We start from the raw sequence: 25,309 nt of genomic DNA on the forward strand, positions 1-25,309 counted from the left end.
TACACTCTTATTTCACTTGCTTCTTAAAGCATTTCATGATGGAGTAGTGCAGGGGTGACTAAATAAGTCTCCAAAGGCTACTTGGCTAGAAAATGGAGATGATGGGATTCAAAGCTATGCAGTCTACTCAAGTCCTGATCCTGGTGGAATGGGAATCATATCCTTCATGAAATCATTTTTTGGATACTTTTGTCAAACTCAGATATCTGGTCAATGATCTCATTATTATAAAAATGAGGCTCACCATTTAGGACCTAAGAATGGAGGCTCCTGGCATTTTCATACATAAGTGTTGGCTACCCTTTCTGAAATATCTTCTCCAGTTTTAAAAGTAATTAGATGAGGACCTCAGGTTCTTCAGATCTTAACAGGGATTGGAGAAAGTGGGGATATGTATGCCATATCACAATAAAATAAGTTTCAGGATTGTTCTGGAGAAAATTGTCCTCACTTGGATCATGTTCCTGTTGTCGCACAGGTGGGAAAGATAATGGCTCCAGGCAAGAATCAGAGCAGTGGTGTGACTGAGTTCATCTTGGCAGGTTTCCCAAATCTCAACAACACAAAAGCAGAACTGTTTTCTGTCTTCCTTCTTGTCTATCTGCTGACTCTAACAGGCAATGTGTTGATCGTTGGGGCAGTAGGAGCTGATACTCGCCTGCAGACTCCCATGTACTTCTTTCTGGGGAACCTGTCCTGCCTAGAGATCTTTCTCACTTCTGTCATCATTCCCAAGATGCTGAGCAATTTCCTCTCAAGGCAACACACTATTTCCTTTGCTGCATGTATTACTCAATTCTATTTTTACTTCTTTCTTGGGGCCTCTGAGTTCCTGCTGTTGGCTGTCATGTCTGTGGATCGCTACCTGGCCATCTGTCACCCTCTGCACTACCCCTTGCTCATGAATGGCACTGTGTGCTCTCGGGTAGCTTTGGCCTGCTGGATGGGGGGACTTTTTCCTGTGCTTGGCCCCACAGTGGCTGTGGCCTTACTTCCCTTCTGTGAACAGGATGCTGTAGTGCAACACTTCTTCTGTGACAGTGGCCCACTGCTCCGCCTGGCGTGCACCAACACGAAGAAGCTGGAGGAAACTGACTTTGTACTGGCCTCTCTTGTCATTGTATCCTCATTGATGATTACTGCTGTGTCCTATGGCCACATAGTGCTGGCTGTCCTGCGCATCCCCTCTGTTTCAGGTCGTCAGAAGGCTTTCTCTACCTGTACCTCCCACTTGATGGTAGTCACCCTCTTCTATGGAAGTGCCATTTTTCTCTATGTTCGACCATCACAGAGTGGCTCTGTGGATACTAACTGGGCAGTGACCGTGGTAACAACATTTGTGACACCACTGCTGAATCCATTCATCTATGCCTTACGCAATGAACGAGTCAAGGAAGCTCTGAAGGATATGTTTAGGAAGGTGGGAGCAGGCTTTCTAGGGGATCTTCTACTTGTTAAGAGTTTCAATAGGAAAACAGTAAAGTGAAAGTGAAGGGAGTCTTGAGTCCCTTGACTCCAATCTTGAGTCTAAGTCTTCTCTGTTGTCTCTCTCTTTCCTGTGGTCATGGTGGACATAACCAAATGACCAAATTCTGGAACCACAAAAGAACTCCAAAATCATCAAGGCTGCCTTTCTCTTTCAATCAAAATTCCTTGATTCTATTTCATCTATAAATCCATATTATTATTGATACATCATAACCAATGCCATCATTACATCATAAGATCCTCCAGTCTGTGAGATCTTAAGCTAAAGGGTCCATGATCACCAAGGAATCTAAGGATGGGTTTCAGAAAACTTTTTGCCTAACTAGAATTTAAATAAAATTTGAGGGTAAAAAAAAATTTATAAGCCCTGTTAATAAAAATTTATAAGCCCTGTTAATTTTAAAATAATAAATTTTATGTGTTTGATCTTATATGCATTTTTCTGGGAAAAGATCTGTTTTGGAACTTGCCAAAAGTTAAAAACTGATTAAAGTTCTCAGTAGTCTTTCAGTTGTTTATGAAAATCAAGAATAATAAGAAAAAATTCCTTATAATCCTCAAAATCAATAAAAATAAAATAAACGGATTATCTGTGTATTTTTATATACACTTTATGAGAAACATTGCATTTACTCTCAGGTGGAAAAGAAGTAAAGCAAATTGAATAAGGGACTCACTTTTCCACAGCAATCCCAAGTGTCTTTGCAAAAGCAGATCCAAGAGAAAGTTCATGAATAGTAGCGTTTAATGTAGTTTTCTAATTTTCACTGTATTACAAAGATGAATTAAAGACATCACTCATTTTTTCACCGGATTGCATACCTTTCATTCGTCCACTTTTGACATTCTTATATCTGTTGTGTTCAATTTTGTTTTGTTTTTAGTAAAATTGGAAATGGGACGAGGACCTTTAATATCAGAGAATTATGAATGCCAACTGTTGTTGTACCATCCAGGAACCAGACTTTGTGGTATGTTTTATGTTCTTCACTGGATATTTGAAAGGTAGTAAGGATTCCTATTTGTGGGGTCTTTGGACATCCTGGACAAATATTCACTTATTTATTTGTTCACTTTTTTTTCATTTGTTCAGCAAAGTTCTGTGAAATATCTTTGATATGTGCTGATATGTGCTAAGATGAGCAAGAAATGGTTCTTCACCTCCAGCAGCTTTGATTTTAGAGGATAAGACTGAGAGACAAATAATAATTCAAAGGAATAAGGATGACAAAGAGGTTTACAAAATGACATTGGAGATCGTAGGAAAACTGATTTACCCTCTCTAGTATTTTCTTGTTAGAGAAGTTTTCAGAAGCTATCATCCATTAAATGGGGATAGATCCCATGTTATAGTGTGTTTGTATACAGAGAGACAATGCTTATATATATACAAGTATGGACAGCACATCAACCTCAAAATACTACTGCAAAACTGGCAAGCTGAGCATTAGCATGCAAAGAGATGGCCATAAAACTTCAGTGGGCACCAGAAATAGTAATGCTTTCATCTAATTTTATTAATAATACACACACACACGAAACATTTCAATACCCAAAGTATTTTTGAGTGAAAACTAAAGGAATGGGAGGAATGACCAGTGGTTTAAAAGGGAAAAAGAATACTTCTGGAGTGAACTTAGAGTGCTGCTCAGAGAGCAGATGAACTATTGCTTTAAAAATTCCCTACCTTCACAGAGCCTAAAAATCTGAAGCCAATCCCCAACATTGGCCAAGGAGAAGGATTCATATAACAGTTTATAATATTTTTGGAAATAACCACTCCCATATTTTGGCAATAAAGCACGTTAAACCATCTATTTTCAAAATTACCTTATTGTAGGAAATTACTCAGGACTCAATTCAATAAAAGTTTATCGAGTACAATGTTCAGGGAAATAAGCTGGTAAGGAGAGAGAGGCATATATGGTCACTGCCACCAAGGAACTGGCAGGCCATATAAATGATAGATGTTACCATACATAATAAAATTATATTAACATATATAGTTATATTAATATATAAAAATAAAATAAAGATTATATATGCATATATATATATATATCTGTAGGTCAAAATATAATAAGACCATTGTAAGATTTAAAAGTGGGTCTGACACTCAATGTCACAAAACAAACTGAGGGTGGCTGGGGGGAGAGGGCTAGGGAGAGGGTGGTGGGGTTATGGACATTGGGGAGGGTATATGCTGTGGTGAGTGCTGTGAAGTGTGTAAACCTGGTGATTCACAGACCTGTACCTCTGGGGCTAATAATACATTATATGTTTATTAAAATTTTTTTAAATTTATTTTAAAAAAGTGGGTCTGACAAAGTGATATTTTACTAATAAAGCATAAGAGCAAATATTAGGTAATTGAATGTGATTAGGAATGGAAATATCACAATAAAAATTGTACTAGGAAGCAATGTGCAATTTTCTTTTTTTTCCTCAATTTTATTTTTTCAATCTTATTTTACAAGTTCCTATTCCATAAGGAATTGTTTACTCTTCATCTGAATGTTAACAGCATAATTGATCTTGGACTCTTATTTAAAATCATTTTGTTCTTTGTTTCCCCTGGGACTCCATTTGCTTGGTTTTCTCACCACATTTCCAGCTACTTTGTTTTGTTTTGCAGATGTATCCTTTTTAATAAAGCTATTAAATATTAGCTAATTGTAAAGTTATTCTTAGAAATCACAAATTAAGAGGAAGCTGAAAATAAGAATGTATTTCAAACACCTAGAACAGAGCCTGGTTCATAGAATGTGGCCAGGAAATATTTGTTGAATGAATTAAAGACTCAGGAGCAGATGATAGCCACTGCCCTGAGAGAGACGCTAAACTCGAGTAAGCAACAGTTTGGGTGTTAGTACTCATTTGCATATTAGGCTTACTCCAGTGACTATTTGAAACTGAATCTCTCACGTACAGCTAGAACACTTTTTGTCAGCGAAACAGTAGACTAGAAAAAAAATTTCCCTTGCCACAATCAACAAATTTGTCTGCTTCTAGGAAAAAGTCTTCTTTAAGAATCCTTAACTGAAGCTCTCTCTGACTTCATACACAAAATTTGTGTCATCTGGGGTTACCAGAGGGGAGGTGGGCAGGGAGATGGGTGAAATAGGTGATGGAGATCAAGGAGGGTACCTGTTGTGATGAGAACTGTGTGATGTATGGAATTGTTGAGTCACTGTATTGTACAAATGAAACTAATAGAAGACTGTAGGTTAACTGTTTTAGAATTAAAATAAAAACTTAATAAAAAATAAGAATTATGAAAAAACATTACAAATATTTGTGTCATCTGGGAAACTGTAAGCTAATACATTAATATAAGCATTATGCTCAGTTAATAACACCCATGGGCAGAATGAATACATCTCTCAAGAGGGTCGCAGCCTCAGCACAGATAGTACAAGTCTCCCTTAGATAAAGCCCTCTTGAACATAGCTCACAATCCAAAAACAAACAAACAAACAAAAACAACCACATACAAGACACTTCATCATAATTAAAAATTTTGGGGCTTCAAAGGATACTATCAAGACCGTGAAAAAGACGTCTCACAGAATGGCAGGAAGTAGTTACAAATCATACATCTGAAAAAGGACTTGTATCCAGAATATATATAAACATCTATTTTCAAAAACACAAAGAACACAACTCAATTAAAAACGAGCAAAGATCTGAAGAGACATACAAAGTTATAGAAATAGTCAACAAATACATGAAACTTGACATCATTAGTCTTCAGGGAAATCAAATGAAACCACAATGAAAGACCACTTTGTATCCACTAAGATGGCTATAGTGGAAAAGATATTTATAAGTACTGATGAAGATGTAAAGAAATGGAACACTCATGCCCTTCTAGTGGGAAGGTAAATCAGTATGTCCTCTCTAGAAAAATCTGATAGTTGCTCAAAAGCTTAAATGCAGTGTTACATATGACTCATCAATTCCACTTCTAGGTATATGCCCAGGAGACATGAAAAATTTTGTGTCCTCACAAAAACTTGTATGCCATATTCATAGCAGCACTCTAATGCCAAAAAGTGGAAACAACTCAAGTGCCCACCAACTGATGAATGGATGAATAAAATGTGGTATACCCATTCAACAGACTATTACTTGACACAAAGCAATGAGGTACTGATAAATACTGGATGGATGAACCTTAAAAACATAATGCTGGGTGTCTGGGTGGCTCAGTGGGTTAAGCCTCTGCCTTCGGCTCGGGTCATGGTCTCAGGGTCCAGGGATCGAGCCCCACATCAGGGGGAGCTGATGAGAGCTGCTCAGCGGGGAGCCTGCTTCCCCCTCTCTCTCTCTGCCTCTCTGTCTACTTGTGATCTCTCTCTCTCTCTCTCTCTCTCCCCCTGTCAAATAAATAAATAAGGTCTTAAAAAAAAATAATGCTAAGTGAAAGAAGCCAGTCACAAAACACTATGTATTGTATGATTCTACTCACATGAAATATCCAGAATAGTCAAATCTATATAGCGAGAAAGTAGAGTAGTAGTTGCCTGGGCTGCAGAAGAGGGGTGGGAGAAAATGAAGAGTGACTTCTATGGGGTAAAAGGGCTATTTCTGAAGTGATGAAAACACTGTAAAATTGATTTTGATGGTGGTACAAATCTGCAAATATTCTAAAAAAAATTCACGTGTACATTTTAAATGGGTGAATTGTATCAATAATTCCTATAATACATTTTAGGCTTCATAACTTATACTGTTTCTACTAAGAATCCTAAATGATATACTTTTTCTGGCAATTGACACCATTTTCCCTGTTTCCCCATTATTTTGAAAAATGCCTTGAAGACAGAGACTGGGTTCTACCTGAGTCTGTTTTTTGCCAATAAGAAGAGTACCTAGTAATTTGGAACACAGCAAAATCTCATCACATTGATTTTTGAAAGGACAGATGACATAAGGGCTGGATAAGGGTCAAAAAGCCACGATCACTAGTGATTTACCAGGGACCCTTTTGCATGATTCAAAGCAGTGGTGCCACGTTGTTAATAGTGTAGAGTATTAAAGGCCCACATCAGCTCCCATAATCAATATTGTTTAAAAAACCGTTATACTACCAATAAAACAACCACAAGCAACCAGGACTCTTAAGAGTCAACAACAGATAGACTTAATCAGACCCTTAAGAACTTCTGACAATATAACCATTATTTGGGTCCTGAAACCCATACCTCTCTCCCACCTAAGATGATCATAAACCTATTTCTGCTTTTCAGAACTGGCTTCCCTTCTTTCACCTCCCTCCTCAGGCCATGAGCTAGTTCCCTTTAATTTGCGCCTCTGTGCCTTTCTTCAAATGCTGCAGAGTTCTTCCTGTCTTGATTGTAAGCCCAGCCAGTATTCCTGTCTCCTACCATGGCAATAAGAGGAGTAATGGCGCCACTTTCATCTGTGCTGGTTATAAAAACCCCTGAGAGTCCTTGATACCCCCCGAAACCTCTGCCTTATCTTGAGGGCAGGGAAAGAAAGGACCCACTAAATAATCGTGAACAACCCTGAGAACTTTGAGCTAAATGTGAAAGGTCTAGGTCTTCCTCTTCATAGCCAAGCTCCTACAAAGAATTCTTTACCTATGTGTCCACACCTTCCCCTCATTCTTCAACCCACCCCTGCCATCTTCCTTACATTTCCTGCTTTAAATGCTGGTAAAGGCTGTCAGCAGCCCCTGAGGAATCAAATCGGCTGTCAGGACAAGTAACTGCCATGATGCTTCCTTTTCCAGTTCCTCCACTCATTGGATTCCATTCTCAACTTTTTACACACAGGGCCTGTCCTTAAATTCTTTCTCTGTGCATGCTCTTTCCTGTGTATTTTTCTCCAAAGCAATGTTAACCACCATCTTGTGTGTTTTGTTTTGTTTTGTTTTAATTGTAGTTGACGCACAATGTTCCATTAGTTTCAGGTGTACAACATAGAGATTCAATAAGTCTATACATTATGTTGTGTTCACCACAAGTGTAGCTCCCATCTTGTCACCATACATACAATTACCCGTTTTTCATTCTTAAAATTCCTTTCTTTCATTTGAATCGTTCTCCTGAACCCCAGGACTGTGCATTTCCCAGTAGCAAACACATCCAACACATAAAAAGCCCAGGTTAGATATATCACATTTCTGGCGGGACAACCAAATAGGCAGGGCATCCTGGCAGATTCTACCCTCTCTTTTCCCTCCTTCCAATCACCAATCACCAAACCCTCCATTCTTGCCTGGCCACGTAATCTTTCCAAGATCGGAACCTCCTTAAGGACAAATAAGACAGAGTGAATCAGAAATTCAGTCAAAGGTTCCCCTTGTACAAGCAGGTTCGGAAGGTAAACAAATTTGAAGGCCTATCATTCCAGCAGTTCACAGGTTTGGGCTACCTTCTACAAACCAGAATCTACAACCACACTGTAAGGTTTCAGGTAGACACCTCACACTGCTGCCCGCTGGTGTTCCAGTTAAGCAATCAAAGAGCACTAAAGGGTCTGGTAGATTCTTGCTAGAAATGGCAGGACGACTTTCACTATGTTATACGGAGTCTTGGAAAATATTCAGTTGGGCTCTCTTTGTGTGGAATGGATGTCTGAGCCTTTGGAGCTCAAGGGTCCCCAGGTCGCAACTTTAAATTACTCGAAAAGGCACTTGTGACTGTGGGGTAAACGGTGTCCGGAACCGTGAGCGCAGTCTCTCTCCTCACAGGGCTCGGGGCTCCCGGGGCGGGGGTCTAGATCCCGCACCGCGGAAGGATCGCTGCCGCGGACCCTGGCCTCGGGCAGAGGATTCTGGTCCGACACTGCGATCTTACTACACCTCCGGGTACCACTCTGCTCCGTGTGAAATGCCCTAGTGAGAAGCGCACTAGCTTTTTTCCCCCACGAGGTGCCTGGGTAAGAACCGCCGCGGCAAGCTATTCCTGACCAAAGAGCCTGCCAAAGCCACACCCGGCACCCCGATCTCAAGAAGCCCTTGGCTCGCGGTGGCATCTTCGTTGTTCTTGTATTGGTCCACAGAAGGTGCGACTTGCCCGGAAGCTGATCTCGAAACGGGTCCAGGCTGGAGCGGTCCTCAGCCTAGGTGCATTTAGACTTGGGCCGTGTTGGCTTTATTTGGCTCTAAACGGGAGGCGGGGAGGGGGGGGGGGTGTGTCCAAAAAAAAAAAAAAAAACAGAAAACGGGGCTCGTCCGGGATTTGAACCCGGGACCTCTCACACCCAAAGCGAGAATCATACCACTAGACCAACGAGCCGGCTCTGAAGGCGGGTTTTCCTCTTTTAGAATGTTCATTCATCCTATTAGCTGCCTCACACTGTTTTTGATGCTGCTCGTAAGCCCAGCGATTTCCTCCAGACTCCCAAAACATCAGTATGAGCATTCGGAGGAACCTGACCCACACCGTTCCGGAGGTAGGAATGCTCATGAAGAAGCCCACGCTGAGCTGCGAGTCTGTCCGTGACCCGTCTGAGGTGGGGTCTGGCTGCTTAGAGGGTTGGGACCAGAACCATTGCAGGCAACCGGGGGTGTAAGGATAAAGGAACAATAAGAACCACTCACCTCACTAAAAGGCAAAGGTTACCTCCAGGACCAGTGGAAGACCTCGACACTATGGCCCCTATGGGGGTCAAATCCTAGAACCACTGCTCAGCCTGCTCTGCTCTCCCTCCCTCTTTCAACACTTGGATACATGCTTTGGCCGTTTCCTTTCAGCCTTATTTAATAAACTTTGTGCTTTAGGTCTGGATTTAAGGTACCCTTCATGGGCCAGCCGAAGGTGACCTCGGGGAAGAATTGCCTGCTTCCTACACCCTCTTTTAAAGAAGGCTGGACCCCCGCTTCTCTATCACCCAGAAGGTGGTGGGTGGAGAGGGAAGGGAGGGCTTTGTCCTTACTCTGCAAGGCTTTCTGCTTGGGGAACGAAGTTCTTGGGCTCTGGCTTGTCTGCCTTGGTCACATTGTCTGCCCTTGTGGCTAACATGTTCCTGGCATAGGGTACAGACTCCGTAAATGGCTATCGGATCTCCTGAACCAGGCACCAGACTCCTGGGCCGCCTACCAGAGGAGAGAAAAGGAGAAGAGGAGCGTTCCCTTCCCGCGAGTGGCCATTTTCTATTTGTTCTGGACTTCAAGTTGGGCATTTACAAGAGCTTGGGGGCCCAGAGAGGAGTTGCCTCTCACCCTCCAAGTTGTTAACAGAGAGGGTTAAAGGACCGAGGAAAGGGTTAGCCAAGGTCAGCTTCAGGAGACCTGGAGGATGTTAGGCCCAGGTTGATTGTGGCCAAGCTTGATTCAGCCCATAGGCTGGGAAGTGGGGGAGGGAGGTCTGGATGCCTTGGCTCCTCACCCTCTCGAAGCTGCCAAATTCTGAGGGTGGGAAGGGTATGAACTGGGTTTAGAGAAAGTCACCTCCCTTTAAAAAAACAAAACAAAACAAGCATAAAACCACCCCAATCATAATCTACAAGACCTGGAGAGGTTCATTTTATGAATCCAAGCAGATTGGAGACAATGAGGCTGCTGCCATGTCTTCCATCCTTCTCTTCTGTAAGGCACCTTCACCCCACCCCACTTGACCCCAGGCCTCCCTCCATTCTGGGCCCTGCTGTGGCCAGAGCTCAGGGACTTGTCAGGACTGAGGCTGAGGAGCATGTACTGTGGTGCTTACATCCTAGTTTAGGCCTAGTCAAGAACACGGTTCTTTGTCACTCCGTTGTTTGAGGGTACTTCTTTCAAAACAAATTCCTTTCAAGTCTGAATTGTCTGTTAAACTTCAGATGTAAAGGCCAATTGGCCAGTTTTAAAACAAGGGATTCAACACTTAAAAAAGTGGGTTGTGAGGTGGCTCCATAGCTCAGGGGTTAGAGCACTGGTCTTGTAAACCAGGGGTCGTGAGTTCAAATCTCGCTGGAGCCTGTGGGGGTTGATTATTTTCCCACATTATTCTCCGTTTTTGTCCATTTATTGAAACAAACTTGGAGGAAAAAAAAAAAAAGCACTGTGTGATCTTTCTGGGAAAATCAGATCCTGGAGATCCAGGACAGAAGATCATAGAATCTGGGCTCCTGTGATCCTGAGGGAAAAGTGAGGTGTCTGTACCTTCCAGTAAGCAGGAGAGGAACCAGATTACTCAAGTCTCTGCTGGAAGACAGAATGAGGGTGGCAGGAGTCTACACCTCCTTGTTTGCGGAACAGGGCAATGCAGGCCCATTGACAGCCATGACCCCGTTGGCGTGAAGTCCTGCGCACCTCCCAAGTGGGGAGTTTCTTCGCCGGGTTTCTCCCGTGCCTCTGCAGCCACCGGTTCTCGAGTTAAATCGACGGCGTAGTCCAGAAGCTGGGCGGATACGCCCCCATCGGGCTTCTGCCCGGCTTCTGCCCTGCTTCCATGCTCACTTTCTCAAACTCAGAGTCCGCGTCTGACTCCCCAGGTTACTCCCCGGGATTCGATTGGTTATCGATAAGGCTCTCTGGGGACTTGGTGGGCTTCAATTTTCGTCTGAATCGCAAATACAAAGAGGCCAGACGTCTCACCAGCTGTTTACTATAGCCACAAAAATCTGTACCAAGAGAGCGATGCGGCGCCCTTCGATAGCTCAGTTGGTAGAGCGGAGGACTGTAGAAGGAAACAGTTGCTGTCATCCTTAGGTCGCTGGTTCGATTCCGGCTCGAAGGAGGTGCATTATTTTAACGATGTCTCCTACTCAACTTCCTGAACGTTTTATCCTCCCAATCGGATGACCTGAAACATTTAGATTCTAATTTCAGGCAACAAGAGAGCGGCTTTCCGTCTGCCAAGAAACTTCACTTACCTTCTTTGCGATCATGCGGTAGATGTGCTTCAGTTTACTCGGTTTCCTGGCAAATGTAAACTAATGGCTTTCGTATTAGATTTGAATCTGTTACCTCCTAAACTTTGGGGCCAGTTTAAATTGATTAAATAGTGAGGGAACATCCCTCAACCTCACCAGACACCTACACTTTTTCATAAGCGCGAATAATGTATGCTAGAGAAATCAGAGGTTAAGGAAAAACACATTAGAAAGTCCGCCCTTGGAAAGGATAAATACACAATAGAGAATAAGCAATGCAAAAGTCTAAATATATATATATATATATATATATATATATATATATATATATATATGGAGCTGTTCCTTCATTAATAAGGAAGAAATACTGATTTAAACGAGAGGATATTGTTTCATCACCGGATTAGAAAATGTTGCTTAATATTTAATACTGACCAGGGTGTAGTGAGAAGGACATTCTTTGTAGAATGTTGTTTCTGGAGGGCACTGAGCATTATAAATCAGAAACCTTAAAAAAGATAGTGTTTGGCCAAGTATTCTATCCTACTTCTATAAATTTATCATTTTTACATGAAAAAAGGAAATATGGTAAAATATACTTATTTGTAGGTGATCTGTATTTTTTATATTTTTATTTTTTCTTTCAAAATATATCACGTGTATACATTACATTAATTTAAAAAAAGTGTTTTACCTTTACAAAATGAAGGTGAAACATACTCCGTGCCACTGTGGAAGACATTTTAGTACTTTCTTACAAAACTAAACACACTCTTATCATGTAACCCAGGAATCATGTTCTAGGTAACTACCTCAATGAGTTGAAAGGTATGTCCACACAAAAACCACAATAAACTGTGGCACATTGATACAAATGGAATATTTATTCAGCACTAAGAAAAAATGAGACATCAAGCCATGAAATAATAGGGAGAAACTTTAAATGCATATTACTAAGTGCAAGAAGCCAATCTGAAAAGACTACATATCTGAAAGATGCAAAATTATGGAGACAGTAAATAGATCAGTGGTTGCAAATGGTTAAAGGCAGGGAGGGATGCATTGGCAGAGCACAATTTTTAGGGCAGTGAAACTATTCTGTATGATTCTAGAGTGTAATGGTGGATATATGTAATTATACAGTTGTCAAAATCCATAAAGTACATAGTACAAAGAGTAAATCCTCGTGTAAACTGTGGACTTGAGTTGATAATGATATATAATTGTTGGCTCATTCATCGTAACAAATGTATCTCACTAGTGCAGCAGGTCTTGATGGGAAGGAGGCTATGCGGTGGGTAGGGGGGAGAGAAGGTAGGTAGGAACTCTATATTTTCTTACCCAATTTTGCTGTGAACCTAAAACTTCTAGTCTTGGTCAGTTCAGGATGGTCTAACAAAAATATCATTGTAGCTTATACCAAAAATGTATTGCTCATAGTTCTGGAGACTGGGAAGTCCAAGATCTAGATGCTGACAGAATTGGTGCCTGACAAAGCCCTGCTTATTGGCTTGTAGACAGCTGACTTGTCACTGTATCCTCACATGGCTAAGAGAGAAATCTCTCCATTTCTGAGAAAAATATGGTCTCTTTTGTGAAAACCTTAGGTGCCCATGATTTTCTTAGTGAGAGGTGGGTGAAAAGGAAGGGAACATCAAAGAGGAGTCATTGAAGTGAAATGAAGGGGGCCTGGGAGAACAGGGAAGAGGATTTTGAACGATGAGGGGAAATGTCATAAAAAGGAAGGCACAATCAAAAAGTGACGTGAAAAACCCCAAGACCTTGTTTCTTGCAGAGTCCTAGTCCCTCCTCCCTTTATTTCATTCATTCCTCATGACACTCCTAGGAAGTTCCTCTACCTTCTCCAGGGGAGCTGCCTGCTCAAATCCAGGAGTAGGACTGCAAGGAACAGGGGCTGTAAATGGCTGAAAATTGCAGTGGGATAACCCTTTTAAGAGGACACCACCAAGCAGTCCCTGAGTATATCCTCTCCTCTTTCGTGCTCGGAGTCAGGTTCTGCACAGATATTGCAGTTGAGTGGTTTAGAGACCTGGACAGTCTCCAAGATAAGTAGATCCACCTGGAAGGAACTGGGGAGTGGCTAAGCCAACACCATTCACAGCACACACTCCCTGGGCCCTATGTAAGGAGTCAGTCAAGAATCAGCTTATAAGCCCACCTGCAAAGTCAAATTCAAAACAGCTGTTTACCGGGGCGCCTGGGTGCCTCAGTGGGTTAAGCCGCTGCCTTCGGCTCAGGACATGATCCCAGGTCTTGGGTTTGAGCCCCACATCGGGCTTTCTGCTCAGCGGGGAGCCTGCTTCCTCCTCTCTCTCTGCCTGCCTCTCTGCTTACTTGTGATTTCTGTCAAATAAATTAAAAAAAAAAATCTTAAAAAAAAAAAAAGAAGTTATAGGAATTTAAAAAAAAAAAAAAAAAAAACAGCTGTTTACCTACCCAACACCATCCCATGGAGCAATGATGCCTGAGTGAGATCTTGAAGGCTGGGAAGTATTGGGTTTCTAATTCATCATATTCAGTTACAAAAGTAATGTAATTAGAACAAAAATCAAGTCTGTGCAGGTTGTTTCTCAGAGTATAGAGCCGCACTCTTAAATGAGTGTCAGTGGTGGACTGATGGGGGGGCTGGGAAGGCAATTTCTGGGAAGTCTTCCTGACCAGATGATGACTAAGCCACCTCATAAGAATGAACCAGTGTGAGTGTGGATTTTAGAAGAGGAAGACCAAAAACGTTCCCTATTGAGGGAACACAAAAGCAGCGCAAAAGCCCAAGTTTTTGGAAAGCCCAGTGCAAATACTAAGCCTGGGAGGGAGTATCAGAAGAGCAGGAGAATCTGAAGCAGTAAACCAAGGTAGTTTGACGTTCAAATAGAGAAATCAGTGTCAGCTAGGAACTTTCCGATGGGGAAGAGGAATTTCAAACATAGTACATAGTCTTCTTCGAACTTCCTTCTAACAAAGAACAGAGTTTAGGGATTTGTGGCTAGATTAAAATGCAGCAATGGCAGCGGTGGGATTCGAACCCACGCCTCCGAAGAGACTGGAGCCTAAATCCAGCGCCTTAGACCGCTCGGCCACACTACCAACTGTCATAGAGCTTTATTCCCCCCATCTCTAAGTTATTTACCCATCCCAGCCTGCAGGCTCAAAATTCCAATCTTTTCCTTCATGGTTAGTAGGGTTCCCCGCAGCGTTTTCATTCATCCCTACAGATCTGAGTAAATACAGAAAAGGAGGAATCATCCTATCCTCACCCGCCTGGAAAGTGAGCCACAAGGTAGTCAGCGATTATCAGCGTGAACGTCCTTGAGAGATCTCTACCTTTTCTTTAACCTAGGCAATAAGACGCAGAAAAAAATAAAAATCCCACCGGCAACTTATTACAGGTAATTAAAGAAGATTGAATAAGGAGCTACTTGCTGTTGAGTCATTAGTTTGTGGCTGAGTCTCAGATCTGAGTTCAGATCCAGCAGGAGGCCAGCCTGCCACCGCATTCCCGGGGAACTCCCTGGTCGCCTTCTCCTCCAGGTTCAGTCAGAATGGAGAGACTGGGTCCAGTTGGGGCCATCGTAGTCAGTAACCACCGTACGCTGTCCTACCCGAACCGTTTCCCTTAGATAGGGACCAAAATGACCCCTCTCCTGGGAAAGGGAGGTTTCATTCCAGAAGCGTCCCCAACCTAGAAAGGGGTGGGTTCCGGGCTTCCCTTGGGTCCAGAATCCGCTAGCGCCATGCGCTTTCTTTTGAGAAGAGAGGAGGGAAAGCTAGGAAAAAGTTTCATGAGTGATACCTGCATTGTCCTGACCCAAAGTGGGATCTCTTTACCCGTCCATGAACTCTACTCTGCCCAAAGCCCTGGATGCTGTCTTAACTGTATTCATATTTTTGCTATTTCTGGTTGGCCATTTCTGGGTCTCTGGAGCCAGAAATTCTCCCAGGAGTCTACGTTTCCGATCTTCAAAGGCCCCTCTCCCCCCTCTCCCACCTCCTGCTTCTCCTTGCCTGAGGGCTCTCTGAGGTCTTTTCCCAAGTCCTGGTGGCCTAAGGGGGTACGCTGGGTGTGCGCTGAAAGAGAAAAAGCTGTTCTTCCAGGGATCTTCACGGAGCGAAGGTCCTGCTAGCTCCTGTCCTCGCTGCTATGGGAGGGGGTGACGAACAGAAAAGACGTTCCAGAAAAGCTGCTTGGAAATAGGGCGCAGGGAGCATCTGGTGGCTGTAGACCCAGGCGCAGAATTGGGGCCAGGAGAAGGTTGAGTTGCTCGAAGGAAAGGGCCTGGACCCACCGGGATTAGAGGCGGAGTCTTCTTGGGCTTCCCATCAGCATCCCATCCCCCGCCAGGCTCGCTGCCTGCTGGGCCATACCCCCTCCATCCTGCCACCTCCACCCCTACAGCACCCGACCCCTCCTTGCTGACAATATAGTAAGTGCTGCCTTTTTGCCTCCTGCTTTCTCCCTCTCTAGTTCTAGTTCATGGGCACTCTGAGCTCCCCGGGCAGACATGGGTGTCCACCCTTAAGCTCCAACCAAGTTCTTTTTCTCTCCAGAATCTCCCAGAGTCAGGAGCCAAGCACAGGCTTGGAAGTTGTCAGCAGTGAAGACCAATGGGCACCATCCAGTCTACCGGAATGGTCGAAGGTGTGGCTTCTGGGTCCTACACACTGGAGGCAGAGGGATTCAAATACCTGTAGCCAGCCCTTTTGGCTGAAGGGTATGACTTCTAAGAAATTTCACTTTGTGTTTCAGAATCCTCAGAAGAAAGCCAGTGTGAGCTGACTGCCTTCAGCACTACACAGAAGTCTTTGCCACTTTTGAAAGACTGATGTGGGAAGACTGGTGCTAATCTCAACTTGGAGAGAACCCAGAAGTTATGTGTAACCACCTCAGTAAGATAAGGAAGCATCAGTCCAAAAGGGAGAAAAGAACCTGGGGCTTTTTAATGACTTGAAAGAAGTGGGGCGGAAATGGGAAGGGAGAGAACAAATATTTAAAATATCGGTTGAGGGGGCCTGGCTGGTTTGGTGGGTGGAGCACCCTTGATCTCAGGCTGGTGAATTCAAGCCCCAGGTGGAGCAAGGAGTCTATTTAAAATAATTATTAAAACAAGTTTTAAAAATTAAAATGTCAGTTGAAGTATTATGCCTCCTACTGAGCCCCACAAGAAACTCAGGGTCTATGGATAGGTCTGGGAAAGTCTTATTGACACTTCTGATGAGATCTTCAGATGTGATTACACAGGCATACTTGTGTTTGTGTATGTTAGGGCACATACACATTTGAATAAACCACAGTTTGTGTAACAAGGTTTAAACTAAAGCAACAAAAACAGAGATTCTCGTAAGATGGAAGTGACCTGAGCCCTTCTTGATCAGGCCAGAAAAAGAACCAGTCAACAGGAAAAAACCTAGTCATTACAGCAGAGCTCCGTTATATCATGGGATGCTGATATTTCCTTGAACTCTCTGGATCCTTCAGTGGAGAGAGGAGACTTGGTCTATACCCTTGAAGAAATGGATCCTATGTTGGACCCCTAACCAATCAGAGAGGGATACCCTGATTCTAGATCGATTGTCTACAGCTTCCCCCATGCCAACAGCCTTCAGTCAAGGCCCACCTGAAACCTTCCTTTTTTCCACTATAAAGCTTTCCCACTTCTCTGTGTGACTTTGAGTCTCTGCCGAAACTCAAGTGGTGACAGCTGACGTCCTTGCGATAGCAAACTCTGAATAAATAGCCTGTTCTTGTTGTCATTTAGTTGGTCTTCATTTATTTCCACACTAGAGTTAAAATTTTGCAAAACAAAGAGTTGAGGGAAAATGGAAGAAACAGAGACAAGTAAAGAGAAAAATGATTAAGAACAATCCTAGGATCGCTAGTAGGGGTCAAGTTAGAAGTCAAGAATTTCTAATTGTCCAGAGCACTCTGGAACATGCCTTTTTGATGTTGTTCTCTGGAAGGGACTACTGGAATGGGGTCCTAAGTCAGACCAACCCAAGTGAGCTGAGGGCAGTGCGTGGCTGGAAGAATGAGAGAGGTAGATGCAAGATCCTGAGACAAACTTCAGGGGTAGGGAATAGACTGTATGTAGATAGGGTCTGTTTATTTATCCTGTGAGAAGAGTGAGGAGCCTGCCTCTGAAGATGCTCTCTGTGAACAAGAGACAAAAAACAACATCAGGCCCATGGTTGTTACCCTTGGCTTCTCCTCTTGGAATGATCCTTTGAGCATTTTAAATTCCTTTTAGATGTGTGACAAGCAGTGTATGGGTTATACGGAAGAAATCAGTCCATACAGGGAATAGAAGTGAGCTTGCCGAGTTGTGGCAGGATGAGGATGAGGAAACAGAGTCTAGAAAAAGGTAAGAGGAGCCAAGAATGCAACAGGAGAGTAAGAGAGGAGGAGAAACAGCAAGCAGGGCTGGAGGAGAAAGCTGTCGGGGAGACAGTTTTGACGGGTTAGCAATTTTGCCCTAGGCTGGTGTCTCTGAATAAAAGGACAATAATAAAGATGGTAATAACAATGAGGATGTTACATGATAACATGAACAATGAACAATCACAATGAACCCTCATCTCCAAAACAAGGATACTTCCTCTCCGCAAGGCTAAGTAACTGACCCAGGTGTTTTCTAACCACTACACTACATACTCAGTGTCTGCACACATCAACACCACCTATGAGTCCACATTTGTTTTGGTTTGATTTTCCTGCCCCAGAGAAACAGTCAAGCACCCTGCCATTTCCCTAAGAATTACGACACCTGTCTTTAGGTCCAAAGGGATGACCATGCTGATTACCTTGGAGGTTTCCACCAGTAAAATGCTTTGTGTGGGCAAACGGTTTACAAAAATCAATTCTGGATTCTCCAGAGCAGAGCAGTCAGTTCAAAGACTTGCAGTTCTCTTGCAGACAAGGAAGGAGAGAAGGACTGAGGTTTGGGCACCACGGGAGCATTGGGAGAAGCAGCTGTTGTCAAGCCACAGGAGATCCTATCACCTTCTTGGCCCTGAACAGCTGGATATGTTCGTCTTATCTTAGGACAACATTGTGAGGCCTCTCCAGGACTTGTCCCTGAACCAAGAATATCTGCCGTAAATGCCCAATTTTGCCTATCTAGAGATTTCTCTTTCTTAAAAATCTGTAAGTTCAGCGGCATCATGTTTTACATTGACACCGTGAGAATTACAGGACACAGTGGTTGCCGGGTGAACTGCATGTGGTATCTCTCCCTACCGGATGTTGGTGGCGGCGGGTGGGGGGGCCCACATGTGGAACCATGATCTGATGGAAGCCAGTGGTGCTTTAGGTGAAAGAATTCACCTGAAGCAGAACAAAGGAGTTAGAAAAATTTATTGAATACACCTCAAGGGAGCTGGAGGCAGGAGAGCAAAGGACAGACTGTCTGCAAGGAGGCAGCAGTGAAGGGCTGTATTTAAAGGGGAAGGGGAGCCTGGGTGGCTCAGTCAGTTAGGCGTCTGCCTTCGGCTCAGGTCATGGTCCTGGGGTCCTGGGATTGAGCCCCACATCAGGCTCCCCACTCAGCAGGGTGTCTGCTTCTCCCTCTGGTCCTCCCCGCTCTCCTGCTCTGTCTTTCTTTCACTCTCTCAAATAAATAAATAAAATCTTTTAAAAAGAGTGGGAGGAGGTGAGGAGATATGGGGAAGGTATGGAATTTTCCGTTTTTGGTAAGTGTGCCTGGTTTTAAGTAGCCCATTGGTCAATTAGGGCTTATGGATACGTTGACATGGGTCACCTGATGTGCCTGTCTGTATTTAGCCAGCAGGTTATCACTGGCCCTTTTGTCTTGATCAGGTTTCTGTTGCTCAAGCCTGCTGCCTGAAAGGGGCATCTATATTGTGGAGATCCGGGGCCCTGGGGCCTCAACCCAGCCAGAACCAAGTAGTGGGAGGTTCTTGGTTTTGTCATGAGAAATAAATCAATGACAGAAATGCAACACAGCAGATGAGCAAGCAGCACACCCAGGAAAGTTTATTAAGGCAAAAAATACACTCTTAAGATATGAGAGCAGGTGAGCTCAAGAGAGAGTACTGCATCCCTGGGGCTTGGGTTCCTATCTTTTACCTGCAGTTGCTAACTAGGGAGTGGGAAATTCATTTGTTGGGGGCCAAAAGCAGGGTTTCCCACTTCTTCTTTGTAACTGGGTCAGGGGTTTCTTGTCTGGGCATCTGCCATCTTGGGCCTGGATGGTTTGGTCCTGCTGCTTATGGATTGAACCATACTATCTGCCTACTCTAATACAATGAATCACAGGCTTACAGATTTCTGACAAAACTTCATAATAGTGGACAAATGAAAACATTAAAAAATAGTGGGTACAAGAGCAGGTGTGTGGGCAGAGAGTCTAAATCTTACTAAACAGAATTGGTTCACTCCTTGGGGTTGCGTGAACGAGAGCTTTTTTCCAATGTTCTGATCTATGATTGTATTTGCAATAATAATAAAGTACAAGATCTTAATTTTTAGTTCCTGTTTACTAGCTTATATAAACAAGGTTTTCAAAAAGTGAAAATCCTTTTTTAAAAATTATATTATTTTTATACCAAAGATGTATATAAATCTGTATATGTCTTTAAGGAAGGATTAAACTCTTTCTCCCCAATATCTCTTTTCCCTACTTGCTTCTACCCCTCAACCTTTGTGAGGGAGGCATTAAATTCCAAAATACAAAGTTAAGGTTTAGGGCTCTGAAATCAGAAAGGACAAAACCGTGGTAAATCTCTTTTCACCTTCCCCAGATTTTACCACAATATTAAGTGAAAGGAGTGCATAATCTAATCTGCCCATCAGACACCCTCTCTATGTGCCTCTTACTTCTCAGGTGGGTCTCCCAGGCACCCAAATATCCGCAATTCTTCAATCTGCATCCTTTCTGGGACCGGAGGCACAGGAGGCAATGTCTCAGGAGAGTATCAAGATGAGAGACACTAAGACAGCCTGGTGGTGGCTGTACTCAAAACTGAGTCTTTTAGAAGAGTTGGCAGAACATGAAGAAAATCTAACTTTGTGGGAAAATATCTTTTCGCTTGAGTCAAAGTTCTATTTAATACTCTGGGACGCTGGCTTTACCGTGCGCTTGTACAAGATGAGTGGTAGAAAAGACCCAGTCAGGGGAAGGCTCCATAGCTCAGGGGTTAGAGCACTGGTCTTGTAAACCAGGGGTCGCGAGTTCAAATCTCGCTGGGGCCTGTTGTCCTTTTTTCCTCCAAATCCTGTTCCAGACTCCTCAAGAAATAAACCGGAAGGTCTGTCAAAGGGTGGGTTACCAAGGCCGCAGATTCTCCCAGGCCTTGCGTTCGGCCTGAGGAGGCGTTCAGGCATTCCCTGATCTGCTCTCCGGTTCTGGATGCACCATAGCAGCTGATAAAGGACTCCTGTAGCTTGAGACTTAGGCTTTCGAGTAAACAAGCACGCATTCCTTCCAACAGAAGGCACTCGAAGACAGTTTTTCTGGAAACACCTAGTGCCGGGAATGAGCCTTGAGGCAGAGTTAAAAGACGCCTACAGGGCGGCTCGTTGGTCTAGGGGTATGATTCTCGCTTAGGGTGCGAGAGGTCCCGGGTTCAAATCCCGGACGAGCCCGCTTTTTGCCTCGATTCCCGTGTTCAGAGTATTTATGCCACAGCATTTTGCTCTCCCTATTCTGCTTTAGAAAGTTGCGACCGAAGGCTCCCTGGCCGATGGGAAATAGCGAAGCAGACACAGCCGCAAGCTAGCTTTTGATCTCTGTCTGACGAGCTGTTTCCTAACTCTCCCAGGGAGACTGGCGGGCGGGCAGGTCGGAGATCAGATCCCTCTGCCAGCTCTGCCTCCGTCGCGAAATGGGAATGGTAACAATTTCCCGCCCCCTGCCTGACTCCCGGGATCTCTGTCAGTCACATAAAATGCTGTATAGGAAATTTCTTGGAAACTTTATATAGTGCCAAATATACGGAGCTGTTTTCTTTCCTGCGAAGGAACTGGGGCTGATGCATACTGACATTGTCACGGTTTTACAAATGTATGATGAGTTACCCTTTAAAAGAATTTTTAGGTGTGGTCACATAGCAGTATCTTTTTTTCTTTTCCTTCCTTCCTTCCTCTCTCCCTCCCTCCCTTTCTCCCTTCTTCCCTTCCTCCTTTCCTTCCTCTCTCCCTCCCTCCCTTTCTCCCTTCTTCCCTTCCTCCTTTCCTTCCTCTCTCCTTCCCTTTCTCTTTCCTCCCTTCCTCCCACCCTCCCTCCTTCTCACTCATTCTGTTCTGGCTACCCTGGCCTTCTGACTGTTTCTCAAATACATGGCCCTTATTTCCTGTTCTGGACCTTTCACTTGCTGTTTCCTCTTCTTGGGATATTATTTCCTCAGATATTTCTCATTAATTCCTCCTGTACTCAAATGTCACCTCTTTAGAGACAACCTCCTTGATCACCCTTTCCAGAATAGCCTCCAATTGTCACTATTCCCTACATTATTTTTTCCTTTACAGCACTTATCAGCATTTGACGTGATTATGCGCATTTGCTTCTTTTTTTCTTCTCTTTCCCCCCTATTAGGATATAAGCTCCAGAAGGCCAAAGATTTTATTATGCTTGCAGTTGTTCCCTAAGCACTTAGCACTGTGTATGGTAAAGTGAGTGATTAATGTGTGAATGAATGAATGAATGAATGAGCATTGCCATTTTCCTGGACATACCTGCTGGCCTCCAGAAGCCACAATTAAATAGCATTTATTTCTGGCTTTTGTAGATTCATATTAAAATCTTCCCAAAGGATAGGAACCATGACTATGGGCTTATATTAAAAATGGAAAGCCTAACTTGATCGTCTCTCCACTTGGGCCCCTGTACCCAATTCAGGCTTCTTCTCAGAGAGATACTACCAAATTGCTTATCTGCGGACACAAGAATTACAAATGTCTGTATTGATAAATAACAAGAACTTTCATATAGATTTCTTTGCTCTCTGGGGCTTTTTGTAGACAATCTCATCTAATCTGTAGTGGAATTTCAACCCAAATGGGAGAAAAGAAAGGGTAGGTCCTGTAGTCTCAAATGTGGCAAAATGTGTATTTAAGTTATGAAAACACTTAACATTTTTTTACCGCCAGACTCTGTGCTAAGCACCTTAGGTGTATGAACTAATTTTCATGAAACTTTTGTGAGGTAAGCAGTGTTATTATCTCCATTTTACATGTCAGGAAGTCGAGGCACAGAGAACATAAGCCACCTGCCCAAGCCCACACAGCTAGTAATGTGAGAAGTGGAACTCTGGTATTCTAAGTGCAGGGCTGGCCCCTTAGGACTCTCCCCAAATGACTGCCTTGCCTTCCTCAGAGGGCATCTGTCTTCTGCTTGAAGATGTCTTACAGTGTGTCAAGACTGGGTTACTCTTCCAGTCTGGTCAGTGGGCTTCCCCTGTGCGCAGGCATTATGTTTTGTCCATGTCTTTTGTACTCCTCAACGGTTCAACAGTGTCAATAACAAGACAAGAGATCAAACTTCGCTCTTTGGTTGAGTGAAGAAAGGCAAAGCAAAGGTTATAGGTTGATGATATTAAAGGACTAGCACTTTACCTCCGGGAAACCATGGGTTCAAAGCATCCTTAATGCGATGGCATTATGCTCTTTAATAAGAACTCTGAGATTTGAAAGACTAAAAACATATATGAGAAATTGCAAAACAGTGCATACCTAGAGTCCCACCAACTAGAGAAAGCTGTTGGAGGCCAGGCGCGAAAGGAGACCAAAGACATTCACGGCTCTAACATGGCTACTTCAATGCAACCATCGCTGTCACAAACGGTTTAAAAAAACAAAAAACAAAACGAATGGCAGCGGTGGGATTCGAACCCACGCCCCCGAAGAGACTGGAGCCTTAATCCAGCGCCTTAGACCGCTCGGCCACGCTACCTGCCACGATAACACCCTGAAGCACGTTCTCTACCCTCTTCTCTCTCCCTCTCCGCTCCCCCCCCCCCCCCCCGCCTCCGCGGTCCATCTATTTGCAGTTTGTCCGGGGTTTTCTATCTCTTTTTTTGCATTCCTTCCTGCTTTGTGTGACTTTCTCTCTCTTTCCAAGCCGCAGTATTCGAGACTGATGGAAAGGGCCGTACCGCACGTCCTGTCCTGAGACAAAACAACCCCCGTGAGGTCTAAGTGTTCGGGGCGCCTGTCCCGGGCCGGGCACAGGCTGCTCACCCGGGAGAGTCGGGACCCTCCTCCGTCTGGCGGGGCACCTCACGGAGGGCGTCACGCGGCGGGAGCTCTAGCTCCGCCAGCCACGCCGAGTCTGGGGCTGGCCGGCTGTTGGGCGCCCGGACGCTCGGGGAGGCGCCGCGGAGAGACGCGGAAGCTTTCCGGAGATGTTCCGTGGAACCTAAGGCCGGGCCGGAGACGCCCGAGCCTGGTCGAACCCAGGAGCTGTCAGCCGTGTGCCGACGCCGGGAGGAGCCTCCCCGTCGCCCCGCTCTCCCGAGGGCCGCGGGCAGCCCTCAGGGCGGGGCGCGTCCTCCCCTCCCCACGCCCCCGGGGTCACCCCGCAGCCCTTGACCGTCCCTGAGGCGATGGCCTCCCACCACTCCCGCAGCGAAAATGTGCGGAAATTATTCTCGTTGATGCCTGGGTTTTCCCTGAAAAGGATCAGTATTCTAGGAGCCCGCCTTCCGGCATTGGGGCGAGGGAGCCTGCAGTGATTGGTTCATCCACTAGGCGTCACCCCAAGCCCACAGTTACAAAAAGATTTTGTTTCAGCCGTCTGTGGACGTGGCTAAAATTTTCTTTACTAAACTTTAGAAATGAGGGGTTAATCACGGGTGGCTCGTTGGTCTAGGGGTATGATTCTCGCTTAGGGTGCGAGAGGTCCCGGGTTCAAATCCCGGACGAGCCCTGTTTTTCTCCTCTTGTCACCATCCCGCTTCTGGGAGCACCTTCTATAGTTAATGTTCCTGAACAGGCACCGATGTATGCTCCACTAGTTCAGATTTATACACTTAATCTTTGTGTTGTTAAATCAGGATAAATGTCAGATGTTATTATAAATAATTTATATAGCATTTCTTTTAGAAAATCACTGTTTCTAAAGTCGATCATCATTTCTCTTCTGCAGTTTTTTGTCGTTATCCAAAAATCGTTCATTCAGGAGTGGGCCAGGCCTATTTTATATCAATCGTTTTGCATAACCCTCACTTTTCCTCCACTGCAATCACGGGAGCCCTTCTTTGGGTGCTGGGACCTCCAAGGGTCAGCAAATGCAGCAACTTGTCTCATCACCTAAAGCCTGGGATCCCTCCCTCCTTCAGGCCTAACATTCCGGGGACCTCGTGCCTGTGGGGGTGGCGGAGTCTCGGATGCTGTAGCACCGTGGGATGACCTTCTAACGACGACGCTCAGGCCTGCCTGCATATTGGACTCACCTGTGGAGCTTTTCAATCATTCCAATTAAACTGGATTTTGTGAGGGTAGTCCCTTGACATGGCATCTGGATAAGTTTAGTTCTGGGTGCAACCATGTGTCAAACTTAGTTCCTCTGTGACCCTCCTTACTTACCCAGGCCACAGAAACAGACGGCTAAGAGCAGGAAACTCCAAAAGAGAAGAGGCCGCCCAGTGGGTCAGTGTGTGTGTGGTTTGAGGGGGACCTCAAACTGTGTGTGGCTTTCAATCCTTATAGAAAGGACTAGATCCTAACATCACACCTTCCCACCACTCTCTACCTGCTGGGTATTTAGTGATGGATCACATCCTACTATTTCAGTCACATATGCCCTGACTCACCTGATGAATGAGCTAGAAACCAGAGGTATTTTTCACTTCACTCTTAGCTACACTGCTGAGTCTTTAACTTCTGGTACCTCTTCAATATTGGAAAAACCGCAAAACAATCTTGGAATCATCCATTAATCCTCTCTCTCAACAACGTACATTCAATCCTTTATCATATGATGTTGGCTGTACGGTTAGAATCTTTCCAGAATCCAGTCAGCAT

The 25,309-nt window shown here is 44.3% G+C and overlaps 1 protein-coding gene and 8 non-coding genes across 9 annotated transcripts; 6 read left to right on the forward strand and 3 right to left on the reverse strand.

Annotated features, from left to right (window-relative positions):
- The first annotated feature begins 490 nt into the window (after positions 1-490).
- On the forward strand, positions 491-1,486 carry LOC125103863 (olfactory receptor 6S1). The gene has a single exon (XM_047735782.1). The coding sequence runs from the start codon at positions 491-493 to the stop codon at positions 1,484-1,486; it is 996 nt and encodes a 331-aa protein (XP_047591738.1).
- Positions 1,487-8,684: 7,198 nt separating this feature from the next.
- TRNAP-UGG (transfer RNA proline (anticodon UGG)) lies at positions 8,685-8,756 on the reverse strand. The gene has a single exon. It is a non-coding gene; the product is annotated as a tRNA-Pro (tRNA).
- Positions 8,757-10,344: 1,588 nt separating this feature from the next.
- On the forward strand, positions 10,345-10,417 carry TRNAT-UGU (transfer RNA threonine (anticodon UGU)). Its single transcript has one exon. It is a non-coding gene; the product is annotated as a tRNA-Thr (tRNA).
- Positions 10,418-11,086: 669 nt separating this feature from the next.
- Positions 11,087-11,177, forward strand: TRNAY-GUA (transfer RNA tyrosine (anticodon GUA)). The gene is given in 2 exon segments: positions 11,087-11,123; positions 11,142-11,177. It is a non-coding gene; the product is annotated as a tRNA-Tyr (tRNA).
- A 3,159-nt stretch (positions 11,178-14,336) lies between these two features.
- Positions 14,337-14,418, reverse strand: TRNAL-UAG (transfer RNA leucine (anticodon UAG)). Its single transcript has one exon. It is a non-coding gene; the product is annotated as a tRNA-Leu (tRNA).
- Positions 14,419-20,466: 6,048 nt separating this feature from the next.
- On the forward strand, positions 20,467-20,539 carry TRNAT-UGU (transfer RNA threonine (anticodon UGU)). The gene has a single exon. It is a non-coding gene; the product is annotated as a tRNA-Thr (tRNA).
- Positions 20,540-20,860: 321 nt separating this feature from the next.
- TRNAP-AGG (transfer RNA proline (anticodon AGG)) lies at positions 20,861-20,932 on the forward strand. Its single transcript has one exon. It is a non-coding gene; the product is annotated as a tRNA-Pro (tRNA).
- A 2,223-nt stretch (positions 20,933-23,155) lies between these two features.
- TRNAL-AAG (transfer RNA leucine (anticodon AAG)) lies at positions 23,156-23,237 on the reverse strand. Its single transcript has one exon. It is a non-coding gene; the product is annotated as a tRNA-Leu (tRNA).
- A 903-nt stretch (positions 23,238-24,140) lies between these two features.
- TRNAP-AGG (transfer RNA proline (anticodon AGG)) lies at positions 24,141-24,212 on the forward strand. The gene has a single exon. It is a non-coding gene; the product is annotated as a tRNA-Pro (tRNA).
- Positions 24,213-25,309: the final 1,097 nt, after the last annotated feature.

This window comes from Lutra lutra, chromosome 7, assembly GCF_902655055.1.
Source record: "Lutra lutra chromosome 7, mLutLut1.2, whole genome shotgun sequence".
In the NCBI taxonomy this organism is placed as follows: Eukaryota; Metazoa; Chordata; class Mammalia; order Carnivora; family Mustelidae; genus Lutra; species Lutra lutra.

Coding starts and splice junctions, on each gene's coding strand:
- LOC125103863 (XM_047735782.1), top strand. CDS start 491: ATGGCTCCAGGCAAGAATCAGAGCAGTGGTGTGACTGAGTTCATCTTG.